This window comes from Monodon monoceros, unplaced genomic scaffold, assembly GCF_005190385.1.
Source record: "Monodon monoceros isolate NGI ecotype Baffin Bay Population unplaced genomic scaffold, NGI_Narwhal_1 Super_Scaffold_6, whole genome shotgun sequence".
NCBI classification, from domain to species: Eukaryota; Metazoa; Chordata; class Mammalia; order Artiodactyla; family Monodontidae; genus Monodon; species Monodon monoceros.
Genome location: NW_021703783.1, coordinates 21,579,031 through 21,602,803, shown reverse-complemented (window position 1 = coordinate 21,602,803; position 23,773 = coordinate 21,579,031). Strand labels below are relative to the sequence as shown.

At 33.1% G+C, this 23,773-nt stretch overlaps 1 protein-coding gene across 2 annotated transcripts in view; it reads left to right on the top strand.

The window, feature by feature from the left end:
• Positions 1-22,987, top strand: part of INTS13 (integrator complex subunit 13) — a 32,276-nt gene extending 9,289 nt beyond the window's left edge. Inside the window, exons 4-17 of one of the 2 annotated variants that reach the window (XM_029204126.1) lie at positions 279-481; positions 874-954; positions 2,408-2,498; positions 3,874-4,002; positions 5,512-5,596; positions 8,912-9,001; positions 9,210-9,299; positions 10,421-10,599; positions 11,701-11,871; positions 12,132-12,286; positions 12,587-12,817; positions 16,141-16,280; positions 21,681-21,816; positions 22,636-22,987. In XM_029204126.1, the coding sequence (XP_029059959.1) occupies positions 279-481; positions 874-954; positions 2,408-2,498; positions 3,874-4,002; positions 5,512-5,596; positions 8,912-9,001; positions 9,210-9,299; positions 10,421-10,599; positions 11,701-11,871; positions 12,132-12,286; positions 12,587-12,817; positions 16,141-16,280; positions 21,681-21,816; positions 22,636-22,675 (1,821 nt within the window). In that variant the 3' untranslated portion in view covers positions 22,676-22,987. The remainder of the gene's footprint in view (positions 1-278; positions 482-873; positions 955-2,407; positions 2,499-3,873; positions 4,003-5,511; positions 5,597-8,911; positions 9,002-9,209; positions 9,300-10,420; positions 10,600-11,700; positions 11,872-12,131; positions 12,287-12,586; positions 12,818-16,140; positions 16,281-21,680; positions 21,817-22,635) is intronic. The other variant, XM_029204127.1, reaches the window with a different exon arrangement.
• The last annotated feature ends 786 nt before the right edge of the window (positions 22,988-23,773 follow it).

Below are 23,773 nucleotides of genomic sequence, written 5' to 3'. Positions count from 1 at the left end.
TATGGGGATGATCATGTGATTTTTTAAAATTCCATTGATATCGTTTGCATTAATTAATTTTTAGACGTTAAATCAACTTTGTGTTCCTGGGATAAGTCCAACTTGGTCATGGTATATAATTCTTTTTATATGTTCTGGATTCAGTTTGCTAGTATTTTGTTGAGGATATTTGTATCCATATTTATAAGATACATTGGTCTGTAGTTTCATTTTCTTGTGATGCCTTTGTCTGACTTGTGCTTATTCTTGTCAACATGATTGTTTTCCCTTTTACTTAGCTGATGGCAGCGTTAGCTGCTGTTGGGCCTCCTAATCCACGGGCAGATCCAGAATGCTGCAGTATTCTGCATGGTCTTGTTGCAGCAGTGGAAACCCTTTGTAAAATTACCGAATACCAACATGAGGCTCGTACTCTACTAATGGAGAATGCAGAACGTGTTGGAAATAGAGGACGAATAATTTGCATTACTAATGCAAAAAGGTGAGACATTAATCACAGTAATCCTTTCACTGAGGGAATTTTAATATCCTATTGTAGTTTTTATTTAAAAAAAGCAGGGGCAACATGTTAGCATTTAAGGATATCACATGTGGCCTTTCTAATATCGAAACTGTGTTTATCCAGTTCTAAAATATCCAGTTCATCTTATTGAAAACTGTTCAGATTGTTATCACGTAGGTCGATTTGACTTTTTTTCCTCACTAGTTTTTCATTCAATTGGTTGTTTGGTATTGTGAATGAGCACACTACAGACAGTCCTTATTGAAGTAATTTTAAGTGCCTGTAACAAGATACTACAGCTGAATAGTGTGTTTAATTTTTTCTCTTACTATTTATTTATTTAAGTTGGTTTTATCTTTTTTATGCCATAGTGATAGTCATGTGCGAATGCTTGAGGACTGTGTCCAGGAAACAATTCATGAACATAACAAGCTTGCTGCAAATTCAGATCAGTGAGTATGATCCATAAATGGAATAAATATTCCATTTTATAGTCATATTTATTTCATTATAATTATTCCAATAATTTTAATGGTAATTGGTACCATTCCCTTGAATTCTCTACTGGCTCTACAAATTAGTCAAAAATGTATGTTCGATCAGAAACTTCTTGTCCCATTTTCCCTTTAAGTTTAAAATTTTACTTTTTGCTCACAGGAAAGGTGAGCAGAAGGATAAAATAACACATGAATTTATAATGCATATTTTTTTGATGGCTTGTTCTCATACTCTGTATTACAGATCTATAAAATGAGCAAATCATTGGTGGCATTATTCAGTATGTACCAAATCAAAACATAACTAATTATATTGTCTGAATTTTTTAAAAAGAAAAAAGCCACTAAATATATGTTTGGGACAATTGCTGTGAGGAGTCTATATTAGATCGAGCTACTATTAATTTTCTAGGTGGAGTACTGTTATTATCATCAAATAGGATTATTCTCACTAGGAGAAGGAAGCATGCTGAGGTATTTAGGAATGAAGTATCATTTCCTCTGCAACTACTCTCAAATGACTTAGTAAAAAAAAAAAAGAATGTACATCTATTTAGGCATTTATAGTGAAAACAAATGTAGCTAACAGCTAATTAGCTAATCTATGTTAAGGATATATGGGTGTTCATTGAATAGTACTTTCCTTTCAATTTTTCTGTAGGTTTGGAAATTTTAAAATAAGAAGTTGGCTCACAGATATAGAGAACAAACTAGTAGTTACCAGTGGAGAGAGGGAAGGGGAGAGGGGCAAGATAGGGGTAAGGATTAAGAGATACAAACTACCATGTATAAAATAAATAAGCTATAAGGATATATTGTACAACATGGGAATATAGCCAGTATTTTATAGTAACTATAAATGGAGTATAACCTTTAAAAATTGTGAATCACTGTCGTATGTCTGAAACTTTTATTATTGTACATCAGCTGTACCTCAATTTAAAAAAAGAAATAAAATGGAGGGGGCAAAAAATAAATAAAATAAAAAGTTGGGGGTAACTTTTTAGTATTACAAATTCTGTATTCTTGGAAATAACCAATTATAGGTAATATAATTTGTTCTTGAAAAATAATAGTAAAGGGAAATTAATACACAATATATTCATTTTCTCTGTGGCAGTTTATTGAAAATTATACCAGAGTATAAGAATTTTCTCTTTATTTTATCCTTCGAATACACAAAATGATCATTTTTGCATTTGAATTAAACTCATATAAATTATTTATTAAATGTTCATACAAGTACAGCAGTTATACAGTCTTTCTGAATATTTAGCTTTTATGTTAACCGTGGTATCTGATTATAGAGACACACTGTTTTAGTATATAAAACTTTTTATAGTTTACCTGCCTGAATTCTTTACGTAGTATATAGTCTTATATTCTAAGTGAAAAGTTTCTCTTTAAGTCTCATGCAGATTCAGAAGTGTGAGCTAGTCTTGATCCATACCTACCCAGTTGGTGAAGACAGCCTTGTATCTGATCGTCCTAAAAAAGAGGTAAGTGCAGAAGTAATGGAAGAAGAGATCACTGTTAATTATTAATAATAAATGCTGAGAAGGTTTAGCATAAGAATGATCAGGTTGCCAACATTTTCTGATACAAAAATATTTCGAGTTTTGAAAGCAACCTGTATGGCAAAGTACCTAGATTAGTTCTTTATGTTATAATTGTAGATTTTGAAAGCATTTTGTTTTGTTTGCCTGTTGATGTTTATTTTAAATAACTGTGTTCTCAAACCATACACAATTTGTATTGTTCCTCAAATTTCAGTTACTGTAATGGATTTCAATTGCTTTCATGACTTCTTACTCTGTAGAACTGTTTTTCTTCTCATTAGGAAAACAATACACTCTTTAATCAAAATACACTCCTATAACAAAGAAATTAACTTTACCTATCCAGAGGGGTAAAAGACTAATTTCCAACCTTGGTTTTACTTTTCAAATAAATTTGAACACTTTTAAAGGAAGAGATGAGTCTGTTGATTGTTAAATGGATTCACATCACATAATATTCTCCATTGGTGGTCTGTGTTTAGAAATAGAGATATGTGTGTTTGTATAACTATATTAAATGTGTATGTTCTTATTTTTGTTTTTTTTAGTTAGCATTACTTAATATAAATGTGAAGTATTAACTTAGATAATTTTTTTTTTATAGCTGATTTCTTTTTTAGGTCATTATCTCTATCATTGTGTTTTATGTGGTTTCCAGTGTAAGCCCATTTTTTGTTAACTTTTTTCTGACTCTTAGTGACATAACATTATATTGGCTTTACTTTGAGATAAGTAAATAATTTACTTACAATAAATACTATTACCCTGGAATGAGTAAAATTTTGTTGCCTTGTTATAAGTAACTTTTGGCTGCCTTATACATTTCTTGGTGACAAAATATGATGATTGTAGTGATTTTCATTCTTCATAATAAGTAGTAGTATCTGCAGAGGTTTGTCCTCTCCACAAAATTAATTATTTTTTCTATAGTATTTCTGTGGGACACTTCAAATCAATTTTGCATATAGATAAATAGAAGTAAAAATTATAAATTAAAATATATATTTAAATCAAAGACTGTTCTACGCTAAGTTTCAAGAGGACAGGGATTTTGCCTGTTCACTGCTGTATCCTCCAGTAGCTCACACAGCTCCTGGCAATTTATACAGTAAGTTCTCTTTAATACCTATCATTGAATGAGTGAATGTATAAAAATGTATTACTAAAATAATGATTATGGTTAATTTATGGACCTTTTCCCCCCTAAATTCTCACAAGTAAAAGTACTTAATTTTCATGGGTTGAAGTAAAATATTTAGCACTAAGTTAAAATGTTTAAAGTTTTGTGGGTTTTTTTTTTCATACCTTTCTATAGTTGTCCCCCGTTTTAACCAGCGAAGTTCATAGTGTTCGTGCAGGACGGCATCTTGCTACCAAATTAAATATTTTAGTACAGCAGCATTTCGACTTGGCTTCAACTACTATTACAAATATTCCAATGAAGGTAGGCAGTTCTTTTTCTTGCTGTTTTGAAAGGTCTGCTTTGCTTTTTAAATATTTGATATGCATTATTTATTTTAATGAACCTTAACTTTTTCTTCCCATATCATATTTTCTGTTTTGCTAGCACACATTCAGTGTCTTTGACCAGGTTAGTAAATAATGAAAAGCAACAAGAAAGGATCACAGAACAAAGTGCTGTATTTTTTTTTCCTAATAAGAATATTCTGTATCAGCTTTTTTGTTTTTAATTTTGTTCTCATTACTTTCATCAAAATATAATTTCTATCTGAAATGATTACTTTTTCTGTGATTCTTTTCCTGACAGTTGTTATTAGATTTTACTCACTTTGTGTGTTCTAGTAGATCTTTTCTTTCTTATATTTTTGTTCTTGCCTACCCAGTATAAAGGTGTTTGTAACTAATAGGTCTAACTAGGGAAAAATAGTTTATAGTTTTAAACAAGTTTATGATTCTAGCTGAAAAACATATGAGTCTTATGATTTTACTAATGGATTTTCTTAGGAATCTGTTACTGTCTTGTCATTTTCATTATGTTATTTAGTTGTCTAAGACCAGCACAATGTCTGGGCCATAGAAAGCTTCAAATGAATTTTTACTGAGGGAGTTACATTTAATTGTATTGATTATATTTACAAATATAAAGTAGCCAGTATATCTAAAAATTTAAATTAGCTTTCTTATAAGTCCAGTTTCATTTTTTTTGCCATATGATGAAAACTAAATTGCATGAGAAATGTAATCTTTTCATTATTAATTTCCTCCTTATACCACTGGCTGGCTCTTTAATAGAAATTATAGCCTTAACCAGTAGAACAGTTTAGGTGAGGCAGCAGTGAACAACTAAAATAGCATGATAGACGTATTTTAATATAATTTCATGAGTTATAAGAAAAATACTCTGAGGGTGACAGATACCTTGCTTTTTAAATTTGACCATATTTGTGTGCTACTGGTGTGACTCCTCAGTCTTTGTCTTTTTCTTGTAAATAGATAATACTGAAGTTTCTATTTACTGTTTAGTGAGGACAAGTTACTAAACTTGTTTATTAGTCTGTATTTGCTATTTTATATAATTGGTGCTTGCTAATTTACTATAGGTATTTAAAGATGCTATTTCATCCTTCAATCAACTATTTTACATTGAGTAAACTATTTCAATTACATCATATTTGTGTATAAAAAGTATTGGCAGGACAATGCATTCAGAGTAAAAAAATTTCTAAAATTTCTAGATGAACCATCTATGTTAATTCTGACATAACATAAGAAAAATCACTACTTTATTACTGATATGTAGCCAGTAGTTTTTTAAAATAGTTTATATTGCTGTGGAAAATTATTGCATCTTTAAATAGATTAATTACTGAGCAAACTATCCCCTTATTATAGCTAATTATTGTTGGGTATATTTGATCTCACTTTAAGCAAAATGAATAATTACTTCATTGTTTTAAAAACAAAACCAAGTTATTTTAAATTTTGCTTTAAGGAAGAACAACATGCTAACACATCTGCCAATTACGATGTGGAGCTACTTCATCACAAAGATGCACATGTAGATTTTCTGAAAAGTGGTAAGTAAGAGACGTTGGAAAATACTATTTTGTAAGATCTAACATATGAAAGCATACTAACAGCTTTGAGAAGTTCTTGAGTAAATAAACCTGATTGACTTTAGTTCATCCCGTTCCAAACTTAGCTGACAATATCACCCATTAATGGCCATGGAACTAGTGTTCTATTGAATTTACTTTGGGAAAGACTAGGCTAATGGAACAAATACAGACATACCTCATTTTATCATGCTTTGCTTTATTGTGCTTCATGGATGTTGCGTTCTTTTACAAATTGAATGTTTGTGGCAACCTGGGTTGAGCAAATCTTTGGCGACATTTTTTCAATAGCACTTGCTCACTTCATGTCTCTGTGTCACATTTTGGTAATTCTCGCAGTATGTCAAACTTTTTCATCATTATTTTTGTTATGGTGATCTGTGATCAATGATCTTTGATGTTGCTCTTGTAAATTGTTTTGGGGTTCCACAAACTGTACCCATATAAGACAGAGAACTTATTCCATAAATGTTGTGTGTGTTCTCACTGCTCCACTGACTGGTTATTCCCCATCTCTTTCCCTCTCCTTGGGCCTCCCTATTCCCTGGGACACAACAATATTGAAATTAGTCCAGTTAATAACTCTACAGTGGCCTCTAAGAAAGGAAGAGCTGCACATCTCTCACTTTATTTTTTTTTTCATGGAAAGGCATTTTATTTTAAATATAGCAGTGTGTACATGTCAATCCCAAACTCCCAATCTATCCCTCCCCCTCTCCCTTCCCCCCGGTAACCATAAGTTCATTCTCTAAGTCTGTGAGTCTGTTTCTGTTTTGTAAATAAGTTCATTTGTATCATTTTTTTAGATTCCACATATAAGTGATATCATATGATATTCGTTTTTCTCTGTCTCACTTCACTTAGTTTGGTAATCTCCATGTCCATCCACGTTGCTGCAAATGGCATTATTTCATTCTTTTTAATGGCTGAGTAATATTCCATGGTATATATGTACCACATCTTCTTTATCCATTCTTCTGTCACTGGACATTTAGGTTGCTTTCATGTCTTGGCTATTGTAAACAGTGCTGCAGTGAACATTGGGGTGCGTTTATCCTTTCGAACCATGGTTTTCTCTGGATATGTGCCCAAGAGTGGAATTGCTGGATCATATGGTAGCTCTATTTTTAGTTCTTTAAGGAACCTGCATACTGTTCTCCATAGTGGCTGTATCAATTTACATTTCTACCAACAGTGCAAGAGGGTTTCCTTTTCTCCACACCCTCTCCAGCATTTATTGTTTGCAGATTTTTTGATGATGGCCATTCTGACCAGTGTGAGGTGATATCTCATTGCAGTTTTGATTTGCATTTTTCTAGTAATTAGTGATGTTGAGCATCTTTTCATATGCCTGTTGGCCAGCTGAAGCTATGTCTTCTTTGGAGAAATGTCTCTAGGTCTTCTGCCCATTTTTTGATTGGGTTGTTTTTTTTTGATATTGAGCTGCATGAGCTGTTTGTAAATTTTGGAGACTAATCCCTTGTTGGGTCGCATTATTTGCAAATATTTTCTCCCATTCTGTTGGTTGTCTTTTCATTTTGTTTATGGTTTCCTTTGCTGTGAAATGTCTCTCACTTTAAATCAAAAGTTAGAAATGATTAAGCTTAGTGAGGATGGCATGTCGAAAAGCCAGGATAGACTGAAAGCGAGGCCTCTTGCACCAAACAGTTAGCCAAGTTGTGAATGCAAAGGAAAAATTCTTGAAGGAAATTAAAAGTGCTACTTCAGTGAACACACAAATGATAAGGGAGTGAAACAGCCTTATTGCTGATATGGAGGAAGTTATAGTGGTCTGGGTAGAAGATCAAACCAGCCACAACATTCCCTCAAGCCAAAGCCTCATCCACAACAAGGCCCTACCTCTCTTCAATTCTGTGAAGGCTGAAAGAGGTGAGGAAGGTACAGAAGAAAAGTTTGAAGCCAGAAGAGGATGGTTCATGATGTTTAAGGAAAGAAACTGTCTCCATAATATACAAGTGCAAGGTGAAGCAGCGAGTACTGATATAGAAGCTGCAGCAAGTTATCCAGAAGATCTAGGTCAGATAATTCATGAAGGTGGCTGCACTAAACAGATTTTCAGTGTAGATGAAACAGCCTTCTATTGGAAGAAGATGTCATCTAGGACTTTGATGGCTAGAGAGGAGAAGTCAGTGCCTGACTTGAAAGGACAGGGTGACACTCTTATTAGGGGCTAATGCAGCTGGTAACTTTAAATTGAAGCCAGAGCTTATTTACCCTTCTGAAAATCCTAGGACCCTTAAGAATTACACTAAATCTACTCCACCTGTGCTCTATCAGTACAACAACAAAGCCTGGATAACAGCACATCTGTTGACAACATGGTTTACTCATTATTTTAAGCCTACGATTTAGCCTACTGCTCAGAAAGAAAGGTTTCTTTCAAAATATTACTGCTCATTGACAGTACACCTGGTCACTCAAGAGCTCTGATGGAGACATACAATGAGATTAATGTTGTTTTCTTGCCTGCCAACACAACATCCTTTCCACAGCACATGGATCAAGGCGTCATTTTGACTTTCAGGTCTTACTATTTAAGAAATATATTTCATAAAGCTATACTGCCATAGGTAGTGATTCCTCTGATGGATCTTGGCAAAGAAAGTTGAAAACCTTCTGGAAAGGATTCACCATTCTGGATGCTGTTAAGAACATTTGTTTTTTATGGGAAGAGGTCAAAATATCAACGTTAACATGAGTTTGGAAGAAGTTGATTCCAACCCTCTTGGATGACTTTGAGGGTTTAAGACTTAAGTGTTCATTATTATTTTAACATCTGTTTACTCTGAACTCCATTAAGGCAAAAAGTGCTCACTGTTACATCTTCTTATATATTTACCTTATAGATTCCTCATTTTATGTTTCTTCTAATAAATTTATTGGGATTCAGTACAATGAGTTGTGCATTTTAGGTTCCTGAAGCTTTCTACATAACCATGTTATTTTATCATTTAATGGTGTCAGAGGGTAGCAGTTGTAGATTCTTAAAATTTTTAAAAATTTGCTGTTATTTTTAGTGTAGTGACTGAAATGATTAAATTAATTAATGAGAAATTTGGAGGAAAACAAAGTACTTATTTTAATAATAACTGATATCCAAAGTCAATTTGGTATTTTTCTAGGAGACTTTCTAAACAAAGATGTTCTCTCAGAGATATTTTCTCTTATAGACCTTAAACTCTTGGAAATCTTGTCAAACATTTGAAGTTTGTGATTATTTAGTAATGTTATTATTTCTCTAACTTATTTTTAAAGGTGATAACCACTTAAGTGGAAGCAGTAGAGAAGGCTCATTTAAAGAAACAATAACATTAAAGTGGTGCACACCAAGGACAAATAACATTGGTAGGTATTTAAAAATAATTGAAAGAGAAAATAATAATCAAAAGATTCTTTAAGTATTGTGTAGGGATTATTTGTTTCTTTTTGAATTTTTGTTTTTCATTGTTTTAGAGGATCAAGGAACAAGCTTTTGTTTTTGCTTGTTTTTCCTCTTTTAATTGTGGAAATATTTCTTTATATTCTTTCAAATCAGTGTTTTCTTCTATTTCAGAATTACACTATTGCACTGGCGCTTATCGAATTTCACCCGTAGATGTAAATAGTAGACCTTCCTCCTGCCTTACTAATTTTCTTCTAAATGGTAACTTTCATCATTTAATTGTTTTGACTGAGATTATGACAAGTGAAATCATTAGTGAGAATATGTGAAAATGTGAATTCTCGAAAAGCTGTTTTTTTCAATATAGTCTAACCATTTTATTTCCCAAAGCTGTTTTAAATTTATATAATGGTAAATACCCTTTAACAGTTTTACTAATGTTTAAAAATAAGTTGACTTTGTCTTTCACACTATTGTAGCTAAGTAAATTTACTTAATATATTTTTTAGAATTTTTATTTTAAAAATTTGACATTTAGAGTCTAAGTTAATTTTTTTTGGAAGGTAGAATAATATAGACTTGTTTATCTTGGCCTATTGAATTTTAAATTACAAAATATATATGGAATTATTTCTCTTTAAACACTATATCTTTATTATAAATAAACATCTTATTTTCAATAATATACCATATTATTCTTATAGATATGACTTTAAATCCGATGTTTCCTTGTGTAAAAAATTTTTAAAAAAATTATTGAATTCCATTTGCTAAATCTAAATTCTGATGGCTCCTCTGATGATTCTTATAATAACTAGGTTTTGGAACCACTGTTGTAAAGAGTTACTCTGCCTTTATCATAAGGTTAATTTCATTGTTATATTAAGCACAGTTTGATTATCAGATTATGTAATGTTCAGATTAAATAACATTTGGTCATGTAAAGTAGCAAGTAGTTAAAATAACAGTGCCAATAAGGAGGTATTGTAGAAGTGAATTGAGACTTGCTTTCTCCCCCAAATGGTTTGTAGCTTTGATAACCTAAGGGTTATATAAGAGTTGTCCCACTTTTCTTCTTGATGTCCAGGAGAAAAATTTTGTATGAACTTGTAATTGAATGAATAATATAACCAAACATTATACCAGAGACCACTGTACTTACTTTGGAAAACTGTGTAACTATGTAAGCTTGGAGAAGCAAAGAGAAAGCTAAGGCTAGAATGCAGATTTTTAGGACTCGATATGCAGATACACTCAATTAGCAATGCTGGTTAAAATATGAAGAGCAATAAATAAAATGAAAAATCTAGACATAAATCTTAAGGGAAGAACTAAGAGCCCTTGGGATTTCATTACTGATAGAGTAATCTTGTTTTTGACAGGTCGTTCTGTTTTATTGGAACAACCACGAAAGTCAGGTTCCAAAGTCATTAGTCATATGCTTAGTAGCCATGGAGGAGAGATTTTTTTGCACGTCCTTAGCAGTTCTCGATCCATTCTAGAAGATCCGCCTTCAATTAGTGAAGGGTGTGGAGGAAGAGTTACAGACTACCGGATTACAGTAAGACTCTAATATCTATAAATTTTGAGTCTGTCATTCAGCAAGTACATAGAGTACCTATTATATGCTAAGATCTGTGGCAAAAAGTTTAGAGAAGTTGGTTTTTTATTATTGTTTTAATTAGGTGAATTTCCTGCAGTACTTGCTCAAAAGAGCTGTTTATATCACTATGTTGTCTTCCTTACATACTCAGTGTATGCTGAGAAGTATCTGAATAGCATTGACACACACTGGAATTATAGGCGAGAATGGAAGTTGATTCGAACTAATATTTTAGGTGGAATTTTATTTCTAGTAACTTAAGTGCCAAGCATAAACATTTGAAAGTTTGGATTCTGCTACTTTGAAATAACACTATAAATTTTTATATGATTGAGAGGTGCATACAAGGAAATTTTATCTATTTTTAGTAGAAATTGTATTGTTCTGATTTGAATTTTTCACTCTTCCACCCCTCTTTGATATTTCATGGCTGTCTACTTTTTAAGGTGGTTATAAAAATTAAATGTGAATGATGTATATGAATATACTTTGTAAACCACAAAGTGTTTTGTACTGTAATTGTTTTTGATTAGGCTTTTCATTTTTATTTTTACATAATTTTTTAAATAAGGAGAAAGCTAGTAAGTATTCATTGTAGAAAATGTAGATTCTTTTTATAAAAAAAGCAAAAACAAAGACTATCAATTACCTGTAATTCCATCATTCAAAGATAACCACTGTTAACATTTTGATGTTGTATTAAGGTAATTTTTAAGTAAGCAAAATGGTATTCTAATGTGATGAACTTATTCTTTTATCTGCATATAATAGAAAAGAGTTAAATTATAGAAGTGAAGAAAAATGAGTGTTTTTAAGAAGTGGAAAGAACCATGAATGTATTAATGTTTGAAGCTTTCTTCATCTCTGTTGAATAAAAGCTGATAGGTTTCATGTTCAAAAAGAAAGGAAGAAATTAGTGTGTGGAGGGCGGGCTGTCAGAGAAAATGCTTTGTTGCATATCACAGGACAGAAGACCTCAGGGGAACAGACTGTTACATGTAATCCGTACTGAAACATTAGAAAATAGTTTCTAATTTTATCTTATTTGGTTATCATTAGGATTTTGGTGAATTTATGAGGGAAAACAGATTAACTCCTTTTCTAGACCCCAGATATAAAATCGATGGAAGTCTTGAGATCCCTTTGGAACGAGCAAAAGATCAGTTAGAAAAACACACCCGTTACTGGCCTATGATTATTTCACAGACCACCATCTTTAACATGCAAGCGGTAAGTGTTAAATAGTTTCAGTTTTTCTTCTAGATTAGTTATATATTCTTTACAAATAACATTTATCAAGCAAAGAATGAAATATAAGAGTTTGCTACAGTTAAAGAATTAGTAATAGAAAATGGAAGTGATGGTTATAGATTAGCTCTCCATGGTGATGTTTAAAATCAATTCAAGTACTGTCTAGATGCTTCAATACTTACTTTTCAGACAGATTTTCTTTTTCTTTCTTTCTTTCTTTTTTTTTTAAAATCTAACAGGTAGTTCCATTAGCCAGTGTTATTGTGAAAGAATCTTTGACAGAAGAAGATGTGTTAAACTGTCAAAAAACAATATACAACTTAGTTGATATGGAAAGAAAAAATGATCCTCTACCTATTTCCACAGTTGGTACAAGAGGAAAAGGCCCTAAAAGGTAGGGTTTTTTTCTTTCTTTCTCGTATATAACATTTTCTTGATGCTTACTGTTTTTTTGAGCTAACTTATTCCATATGTAAATTATATGTTTGGGAGTGTGTATATACACATACATATGATTAAGACGAAATGATATAAAATAGCAGAATTAGATACATTATCACTTAGAATTGCACCGTTGGAAGAGAAAGGAAACCCATGTTTAATTATTTCTTTTAACTTTATCAGTAACAGGTGACACTTGGATATTATTTAAAGAGTATTTTGTAAGAACATTATTTTAAATCTTTACTTTTAGAGATGAACAGTACCGTATCATGTGGAATGAATTAGAAACGCTTGTCAGAGCCCATATCAACAACTCAGAGAAACATCAAAGAGTCTTGGAATGTCTAATGGCATGTAGGAGCAAACCCCCAGAAGAAGAAGAACGAAAGAAACGAGGAAGAAAAAGGGAGGACAAAGAGGACAAGTCAGAGAAAGCAGTGAAAGATTATGAACAGGAGAAATCTTGGCAAGATTCAGAGAGGTGATTTCTTAATTAAATTAACATAGCACTGTGGTGCCTTTTGGCATAATCCATTCTACATGTAGCACATTTGAACATTCAGACCTTATTTATTAGTACTTCATTTAATATGTGTTTATTGTATTTTATAACTATTATTTTATCATTCTTCACGTCTGGAAGGTCTTTCTTGGGCTTAAAGAGGTATGATTGTTTTTTACTATTGGGGCAAAGATAGTGTTTAATTTTTTTCCTAATTAACTTCTGAAAGTCATAATACATGATTTTTGGTATCAGTAGTTGCTTTTATGTGTTATGAACATCAAAGGCATAGTTTTATTTCTTTATTCAGTGAATACTTATTAAATGCCTATGATGTGCCAGGCATTTGGCATACGATCCCTGCCCTGGAAGAATGTACAGTGTTGTGTAGAGGTAGGCAAGTAAATGAGCAATTTACAGCAAAGTGTGGAAGATGCTATTATAAAAATAGGCATAGGAAACCCTTGAAAGCATGAAAAATCATAGTCCTATTCTGAAAACCTTCCTCAATAGTACACTCTTTTCCTCAGTTCATGATTTATATAGTGATGTCCGGGTTAAATTTGGAAAAAAACGTTAAAAGTAATAAAGGTCTATAAATAAAAATATCATGACATATTATCAGTAGTTGGCTTTATCTTCTACCTCCTTGCCAGAAATCAGGCAGAGAACCAGGTAACTATTACAATGGCAATGTAGTCAGTCCTTAAAAACAGAACTTACTATGGAAAATTTGAAACTTAATCCAAGAGTAGAATAAAGAGTTACCTATTATCTACTTTTAAAAGTTAATCAATTCATGGCAGATCTCATTTCATATATATTCACATCCATTCCCCTCACCACTACCACCCTCCAACTCCCCCACCCGAATAGTTTGAAGCTAATTCTGGAAAGTGTATTATTTCATTCATAAATAAGTAAGACACTTTTATTCCTTTTGGCCTTAGAGGTTCACTTCTTCCTTAGTGCTGCTGAGTTTCTGAAACAGAATTGTCTTGCTTTAAGAAGAGGGGGGAACGAATATTCTCATTCAGATCCCACTGATCTTCAAGTATATGAAATTCAAAATAAGCTTGGAGTTAAGTTCCTACCTTAAGGAACATAAGTACATTTCCACAGTACATAAACTTGGGAACAAATGCTAGTAGATGTCTGAATCTTATTTGTAATTTGAAATAGTATTTTGTCTATATCTTTAGAAATTAAAATTGTGAAGTATCTTCCAAAGATCACTTTATTTGTTTTTTTTTTGAATTTTACTTTATTTTTTATACAGCAGGTTCTTATTAGTTACCTAATAGTTTAGTGTATATATGTCAATCCCAATCTCCCAATTCATCACACCACCAACACCCCCCTGCCACTTTCCCCCCTTGGTGTCCATACATTTGTTCTCTGCATCTGTGTCTCAATTTCTGCCCTGCAAACCAGTTCATCTGTACCATTTTTCTAGATTCCACATATATGCATTAATATATGATATTTGTTTTTCTCTTTCTGACTTACTTCACTCTGTATGACAGTCTCTAGATCCATCCACATCTCTACAAATTTCGTTCCTTTTATGGCTGAGTAATATTCCATTGTATATATGTACCACATCTTTATCCATTCCTTTGTCATTGGACATTTAGGTTGCTTCCACGACCTGGCTATTGTAAATAGTGCTGTAATGAACATTGGGGTGCATGTGTCTTTTTGAATTATGGTTTTCTCTGGATATATACCCAGTAGTGGGATTGCGGGGTTGTATGGTAGTTCTACTTTTAGTTTTTTAAGGAACCTCCATACTGTTCTCCATAGTGGCTGTATCAATTTACATTCCCACCAACAGTGCAAGAGGGTTCCCTTATCTCCACACCCTCTCCAGCATTTGTTGTTTGTAGATTTTCTGATGATGCCCATTCTAACTGGTGTGAGGTGATACCTCATTGTACTTTTGATTTGCATTTCTCTAATAATTAGTGATGCTGAGCAGCTTTTCATGTGCTTCTTGGCCATCTGTATGTCTTCTTTGGAGAAATGTCTATTTAGGTCTTCTGCCCATTTTTGGATTGGGTTGTTTGTTTATTTTAATATTGAGCTGCATGAGCTATTTATATATTTTGGAGATTAATCCTTTGTCTCTTGATTCATTTGCAAATATTTTCTCCATTCTGAGGGTTGTCTTTTCATCTTGTTTGTAGTTTGCTTTGCAAAAGCTTTGAAGTTTCATTAGGTCCCATTTGTTTATTTTTGTTTTTATTTCCATTACTCTAGAAGGTGGATCAAAAAAGATCTTGCTGTGGTTTATGTCAAAGAGTGTTCTTCCTATGTTTTCCTTTAAGATTTTATAGTGTCCAGTCTTATATTTAGGTTTCTAATCCATTTTGAGTTTATTTTTTTGTATGGTGTTAGGGAGTGTTCTAATTTCATTCTTTTACGTGTAGCTGTCCAGTTTCCCCAGCACCACTTATTGAAGAGACTGTCTTTTCTCTATCGTATATCCTTGCCTCATTTGTCATAGATTAGTTGACCATAGGTGCGTGGGTTTATCTCTGGGCTTTCTATCCTGTTCCATTGATCTATATTTCTGTTTTTGTGCCAGTACCATATTGTCTTGATTACTGTAGCTTTGTAGTATAGTCTGAAGTCAGGGAGTCTGATTCCTCCAGCTCTGTTTTTTTCCATCAATACTGCTTTGACTATCCGGGGTCTTTTGTGTCTCCATACAAATTTTAAGATTTTTTGTTCTAGTTCTGTAAAAAATGCCATTGGTAATTTGATAGGGATTGCATTGAATCTGTAGATTGCTTTGGGTAGTATAGTCATTTTCACAATATAGATTCTTCCAATCCAAGAACATGGTATATCTCTCCATCTGTTTGTATCATCTTTAATTTCTTTCATCAGTGTCTTACAGTTTTCTGCATATAGGTCTTTTGTCTCCCTAGGTAGGTTTATTCCTAGGTATTTTATTCTTTTTGTTGCAACAGAGATCACATTATTTCTGACCTTTAAAATTTTACCTTTATAAATTCTTCTTCATTTTCTTTTATAATTTTAGCCCCTTTTTACAGCTGACTACGTTACTGAATTACTGCATTATAGGGAGGAAAAGGGAAACTTGTGTTTAAATTTGTTAACTTCTCTTACCTGATTTTAAATTGAGGTATAGCTTCTGATTTGTTCCTAGGCTTATGTTGTGAGAGCCAGGTATCTTTTATTGATTGGTATGTAAAGTCTAGTTAAATTATTGAACCATTCAGATTTCTAAGAATTTAAACTTTTTACGTTTTTATTATTTGTCTCTCTCAAAGATTAAAAGGAATCTTAGAACGTGGAAAAGAAGAGTTGGCTGAAGCTGAGATTATCAAAGATTCACCTGATTCCCCAGAACCTCCAAATAAAAAGCCTCTTGTTGAGACGGATGAAACTCCACCAGTAGAAAAATCAAAAGGTAAGGTAGAACTGCGGTAACTATGTTTGTAAAAAGTTTTCCAGTTTAGTTCTGTTGTACAGTATCCTTTTATGTTGTGTGTGAGGAAGAGCTACTCACTGCTCCTGATGTTGTTTAGGAGACCCTTTGTTCACAGCCTTGGAAAATATAGGCAGTAAATACATTTGTCAGCTTTTTTTTTTTTTTTTAATTTTAATTTATTTTTGGCTGCGTTGGGTCTTCGTTGCTGTGCATGGGCTTTCTCTAGTTGCGGTGAGCGGGGGCCGCTCTTCGTTGAAGTGTGCAGGCTTCCCATTGCAGTGTCTTCTCTTGTTGTGGAGCATGGGCTCTAGGTGCGTGGGCCTCAGCAGTTGTGGCACACAGGCTCAGTAGTTGTTGCTCCCGGGCTTTAGAGCGCAGGCTCAGTGGTTGTGGCACATGGGCTTAGTTGCTCCGCGGCATGTGGGATCTTCCCAGACCAGGGCTTGAACCCATGTCCCCTGCATTGGCAGGCAGATTCTTAGCCACTGTGCCACCAGGGAAGTCCCATTTGTCAGTTTTAAAGGAAACGTAGTGTCATAGCTTTATTAATGAAGCCTTTGGAAGATAAACACTTTTACTATAAAGTCTGTGGTTTAAGAAATTTTAATTACATAATCTTGAATCTGTGTATGTTCCTAACACTATACTAAGTGCTAGGTTATTGAGGACAGACTCTTTTCTCTAAGCTGTTACTGAAGTTAGGGAAGGATCTACTATCCCCATTTATTGATAAATTAAAATGTCTTGTGAATGGGTTTCAGTAAAGGTATTACAAACAATATTTTTATTGTAATGCCTTTAATGTCTTACTTATACGCTGAAAAGCTGAATTTCCTCTTGAGGAATTCTAGCAGTCAAAGATAGGATTCGGGTTTGGGAGTGCCTGAAATCACCGCAGGCTTTAGTTATCTTGAAGGTAAACTAAATTCAGTTCTTTCAGGGTAAATGGGAAATGGTATGACAAAGGACTGAGTTCTTACCACTGTGCCTTTACATAAGACCTCAGAGCTAGTTACAATTATTGGCAGCTCATCCTAGGGAGAAGGTGGGATTGTTTGTTTTTTTATATACTATTGTTGTAGTATATATTGTAATACATGTTAATATTGTCCAGTTCACTGATTTCTTTGAAATTAGAGGTAAGATCTTATCATATTTGTCTTTTAGGCATTTGCCCAGGGTACCTGGAAAATAGTGGGATTTAAATAAATGTCTATTGGTAAATTATTCTGTTACTCACATGCCACTGCTGATTAGGATGAGGTTAATTTAGGTTTAATCTAAGCAATGCTTCAACACTGTTTGGAAAATAGAACTCTAAAAATTATTATTTATAGTAGCAAAAAGTTGCAAGCAACTGAAACATGAATTAGCAAGAGAATGACTTAAATGATGGTGTGTCCATAGGGTGGAATTTATAAAGCCCCAGAATAACTATTTTCACAAATACCCACTCTTTCCTCTTGCTAATGTATATCATTCAGATTTTAACTTAAGTAACTACTTTTTCAGAAAAGACTTCCCTGAGGACTTCCTTTCACAATTAAGTCAGGTACTTCTTTGTGTTTCCATTGCGTCCCATGATTAATACTATGGTAGCACTTAAAAGAGTACTGCATTGACATTATTGATTGATATGTTGCCTCTACTATTCGGCTGAAACATTTCAAAGGCGGGGCTTTTAAAAATTTACTGTTGTAAATTTTCATTAGCACTCACTACAGTCCCTGGTTCATGGTAGAAGTTCAATTACTATTTGTTAAATGAAAGAATTAATGAATTAATGTATAATAAGTTAAATTTAAAATGCAGGTTACACAGCCATATATACCATGATGTCCACTTTGTTTTAAAAGGAATTTTTATACACATATGCACTAGAGCGTGTCACTTAGATGAAATATCAGCTATAATTCAATTAACTAGATCCCTGAAGCTTTTCACCCTGGAAACACTATATAGAGTGGCCTGTATGAGAAGTAACTTGATTGCAAATCACTGCCTGCCCTTGTAACTTTCCATTCAAGACTGGTATTTTTGTTTCTTTTTTCATTCTATTTTACAACCTAAGTCATATGTCTCTCCTGATCAGCAATTTGATATGGGTCTTTTATTGTACCTCTGTTTCATCTGCTTTGGAAAATAACTTCCTAGGACTCTCCAAAGTGAATTTTGTGCTTGCTGTGTAGTCTGCATGGAAGGTTGGGCTATTCCAAACATGCCCTATAGATGTGATGAAAATCTGTTCACCTCTCTTTGTGTAATGCAATAATAGAAAAACCAAAATGTAATTTTATTGCTATAGATTGGCATTAAAAAAAATATGTATAGTTGTTAGAGCAGTAGTATTATGGGTGATTTATCCCCTCTTTATATGTTTTGCTGTTTTCTACATTTTATCTAATGAATATGTATTAGTTTTATAATAAGAAAAAATGTTTCTAATTTTGTTATTATGGAAAATTTATATGCAGTAATATAAACTCTCTCTGGTGCACAGTCTGTGAGTTTAGACCTTGTATACAGTTGTGTAACAGCCCCTACCACAGTCAGATATAGAACAGTTGTGCTCGTCCTACACTGCCCTGCCCCCAATCCCTCATAACCATGGATGTGTCTTTTTCCCTCTATGATTGTGCCTTTCTCAGAATGTCATATAAATAAAATCATAGAGTGTGCTGCCTTTTGAGGTTGGCTTATTTCATAGAACATAATGCATTTGTGATTCATCTGTGTTGTGTGTTTATCATTAGTTTTTTTTTTTTATTCCACTGTACATGACTGACTTTATTAGAAAGTGCCAACTCACTTTTCCAAGTGGCTGTGCATGTGCATTCCCACCAGCAGTTAGTGAGAGTTCTGGTTGTTCTGCACCCTTGAAAGCACTTGGTATTGTCATGATTTTTTTTTCTCTCCTAATAAGTATGTAGTAGTATTTCCTTGTGGTTTTAATTTATATTTTCTCTCATGACTAATGATGGCGAGTGTCATTTCATTTGCTTATTTGCCAACTGTATATCTTCTTTGATGAAGGTCCATTCAGATATTTTGCTCATTTTTAAATTGGGTTGTTTGGGGGGGGGGTTATTGTTGAATTTTGAGAATTTTTAATTTATTCTGGGTACAAATCTTATGTTGGATATGTGATTTGCAAATGTTTTCTCCAAGTCTGTGGATTGTCCCTCTCCTGAGAGCGACTTTTGCAGAGCAGAAGTTTCTAATTTTGATGAAGTTCAATATATAAATTTTCTTCTTTTATGATGTGCTTTTGGTGTTATATGTGAGAAATCTTTGCTAACCCAAAGTCACAAAGATTTATTTCTATGTTTTCTTTTAGGAGTGCTATAATTCTATTTATTTATTTTTATTGAAGTATAGTTGATGTACAATATTATATGTTACAGATGTACAGTATAGTGGTTCACAATTTTTAAATGTTATGCTCCATTTATAGTTATTATAAAATATTAGCTGTATTCCCAGTGTTGTACAATATATCCTTGTAGCTAATTTTATGCGTAATAGTTTATACCTCTTAACCCCCTCCCCCCTTCCCTCCTCCCACTGGTAACCCTTCCCCCTTTCTTCTCCCCACTGGTAATTACTAGTTTGTTTTCTCTATCTGTGAGTCTGCTTCTTTTTTGTTATATTCACTAGTTTGTTGTATTTTTGAGATTCCACATATAAGTGATATCATACAGTATTTGTCTTTCTCCGTCTGACTTCTTTCACTTAGCATAATACCCTCCAAGTCCATCTGTGTTGTGGCATCTGGCAAAATTTCATTCCTTTTTGTGGCTGAGTAGTCTCCCATTGTACGTATGTGTATATATGTATACATACATACACACACACACACACACACACACCACATCTTTATTCATCTGTTGATGGACACTTAGGTTGCTTCCATATTTTGACAATTGTAAATAATGTTGCTATGAACATTGGGGTGCATGTATCTTTTTGAATTAGTGTTTTTGGGTTTTTTTTGGATATATACCCAGGAGTGGAATTGCTGGGTCATATAGTAGTTCTATTTTTAGTTTTTTGAGAAACCTCCATACTGTTTTCCACAGTGGATGCACCAATTTACATTCCCACCAACAGTGCACAAGGGTTCTCTTTTCTCCATATCCTTGCCAGCGTTTGTTATCTGTGTTCTTTTTGACAGTAGCCATTCTCACAGGTGTGAGGTGATATCTCACTGTGGTTTTGATTTTCATTTCCCTGATTATTACTGATTTGAGCATCTTTTCATGTGCCTGTTGGCCATCTGCATTTCCTCTTTGGAAAAATGCCTATTCGGGTCTTTTGCCCATTTTTAAATCAAGTTGTTTGTTTGTTTGTTTCGATGTTGAGTTGTAAGGGCTGTTTTTATATTTTGGATGTTAACCCCTTATCAGTCATATCATTTGCAAATATTTTATCCCATTTGGTAGGTTGTGTTTTTGTTTTGTTGATGGTTTCCTTTGCTGTGCAAAAGCTTCTAAGTTTAATTAGGTTCCATTTGTTTATTTCTGCTTTAGGAATCAGATCAGAAAAAAATAATTGCTATGATTTATGTCAAAGAGTATTCTACCTATGTTTTCCTCTAGGAGTTTTATGGTTAATGGTCTTACATTTAGGTCTTTAATCCATTTTGAGTTTATTTTTGTATATGGTGTTAGAGAATGTTTTTTGCCTTTTCTATTGTGCAGAAAAGAGTTAACTATAGCAGGCCTGAGGCTATTATTATTAGAAAAGCCTGCTTTCAAGTTTGGCCCTTGGCTGACATCTGGGAATATGGCTTTTGAAACATTCCCCAAATGATAAAGTTATTTTGCCTTATATCTGAACTGAACACCTGCTTTCCTTCTGGGAGTCTGGAATTTTGGTAGTTGTAGTTAGGCAGGGAATGCCTACGTGACCAGCCCCCAGAAAAACCTTGAACTCTGGAATCTTAAATGTGCTTTTGTGGCAGAAATATTGTACACACATCGCTGCATTTTTGCTGCTGGAGGGAGTATGTACTCTTGTGTGAACCCTCATGGGAGGGAGAGAGCATGGAAAGCCTGCAAATGGATTCCACTCGTCTTTTGACTACTGTGCCTTTTCCCCACACTGGTTTGGCTATGTGTCCTTACTATACTGTTGTAATGATTCCTAGCTGTGACTGTAACTTTATGTTTAGTCATTTGAGTCCTTCCAGCAAATCACTGAACCTCTAGTAGTTAGTCTTGGGGACCCCTAAACACATACAAATTTTAGAATAAAGGGAAGATGATATTGCTTAAATTATATAAAGTGAACAATAGACTAAGGGGTAAATTTGTTAAGTTTGTAAATTTTGAAGTAATGAATTATTCTACCTTTGTTCTCTTTCAAATATTACACCAGGGCCAGTGTCCTTATTATCCTTATGGAGTAATAGAATCAATACTGCCAATTCCAGAAAACATCAGGAATTTGCTGGACGTTTGAACTCTGTTAATAACAGAGCTGAGTTATATCAACATCTTAAAGAGGAAAATGGGTTTGTATTCATTATTGTAGAAATTAGTTTTGTTAATTGCCTTATAGTAAGTTTAGAAAAACAAACGCTGCTTGTTTGTTGTGGTCAGCAATTTTTTTATTACTTATAATAACTTTTATCTTATTACTTACAATATTATGGACTCATACATGTTACTTATGAAGAGAAAAAAAATTACCTTCTTTGATTCTTGGTACTTGTAAAAGACTTGATATTATTGATTGTAACCATGAATGTTCATTAAACATCATAGAGGGAAAAATTGTAGAGAAAACATAGTATGCAACACTGACTTGTATAAAATAACAAGGGAGAAAATATTTTCCTAGTAAGTAATACAGTATTAGGAATATTGATTTTAATTGAATAAATCTAAAATCTAAAAATAATTGAAGATTTATTAGAATAAATCTAAAATAATTTAAATGGTTATTTTAATCTTTTTTGGAAGAAATTCTCTTAAAAATGTATTGATAAAGGAATTTCTTTAGTGGAAGAGGAAATAAATCCTTGTCAAAATGGAAGAGATTTTTTTTCCTTAGTTTTGCTTGGAGCAGTATAGTGGAAAAAAACCAGGGGCCTTTGAAATGAAAGCTTGGGGTAGTCATGTAATCTCTCTGGGCCTGCCTCAATTTTCACTCATTTGCAAAATGAGGAAGTTAAACTAACCAGGGGGAACCCTAATTTTAGTCATTTTCTAAAGTGCTTACATTCTTCTCTTCTATGACTATATTAAATTTTAATTTCATTTAATAGTTAGATAAGGAGTAGTTAATTTTAGTTACTTTTACCAACTTATTTTTTCCTCCTATTTTTCAGAATGGAGACAACAGAAAATGGAAAAGCCAGCCGTCAGTGAAGAGTGACTTGAGCAACTGAATTTAGTATATTGCATAAATATTTTGGATGGAATTTGATATAAGAACTTTTACAGCAAGATTGTATAGTTATGTTGCCTGGACTGGTTTTTACATTTTTAAAATATTTCAACTAACTTTATCTTTTTTGTATTAATTGTAAAATTAGCACATATGTCAGAAATATACATTTGTCCTCCCAAATTAAACAAATTTATTTTATGGTAAAGGGTGTTCCCTCTGGAAATGTTTTTTAAAAAATTCTTAGGCTTCTCTTTGCCAAATAAAACTCTTAAAATATCTGAAATGCAAAATACCGGAGTATTCCTTTAGGAAAAAGATAATATTCATATAATGGCTGACAATTGTAAGAAATTTTAACAGAATTTGGGTGAGATTTATGTTTAATATAAAATATTGCCTATGAACCTGCAGCATATGCAGTGCTTTTCCAAGAAATAATGTTTTTCTGTTTATTTATTTTGTATTTTAATTTAAGTTGTTTTGTGTGTGTGTTGCCTACTTAAAAGCAGAGTTTTCAGGTAGTTGGGGTAAATTTATGTTTACCCATATTGGATGATGTTATATATACTTTTTATGCTAAAAACTTATTGTTCATTAACTTTTCATGTTGCAAGAGAAGCATGAAGGAGATTGCTTCGCAGACTTGGAAGAAAGAAAAGTTACTGTGTTACTTGTTTTAATCCCAGAAAAGAATCTTGGTCTCCTCATCTCTCAGAAATGTCATGGTTATATGGTGTATATTTGGTGAGTCTTCTTCCTGTGCTGCTTCTGGAAGCTCATAACATGTTGCAAGAAACATGTTATTTCAATGTTAAATGCTAATTCTAGGCTTGTCATTTTTCCTTGAGTATCTATTAGAGAAGAGGAAAAGCTCTTTTTTTAAATATAGAGATTCAGTATTTTTTATTTAAAAAAAAATAACTGGTGGTTAAATAAGGGTTCAGCAGGCTTTCAATCCAGTGAAATATACATTGTTCTCCTTTATCAACTCCTGTATCATTCTTAGCCCTTGCATCTGCCCTCTCCCCTAAGCTAGAGCCATTTTTATTCCTTACCACTGTGTTTAGATATACACT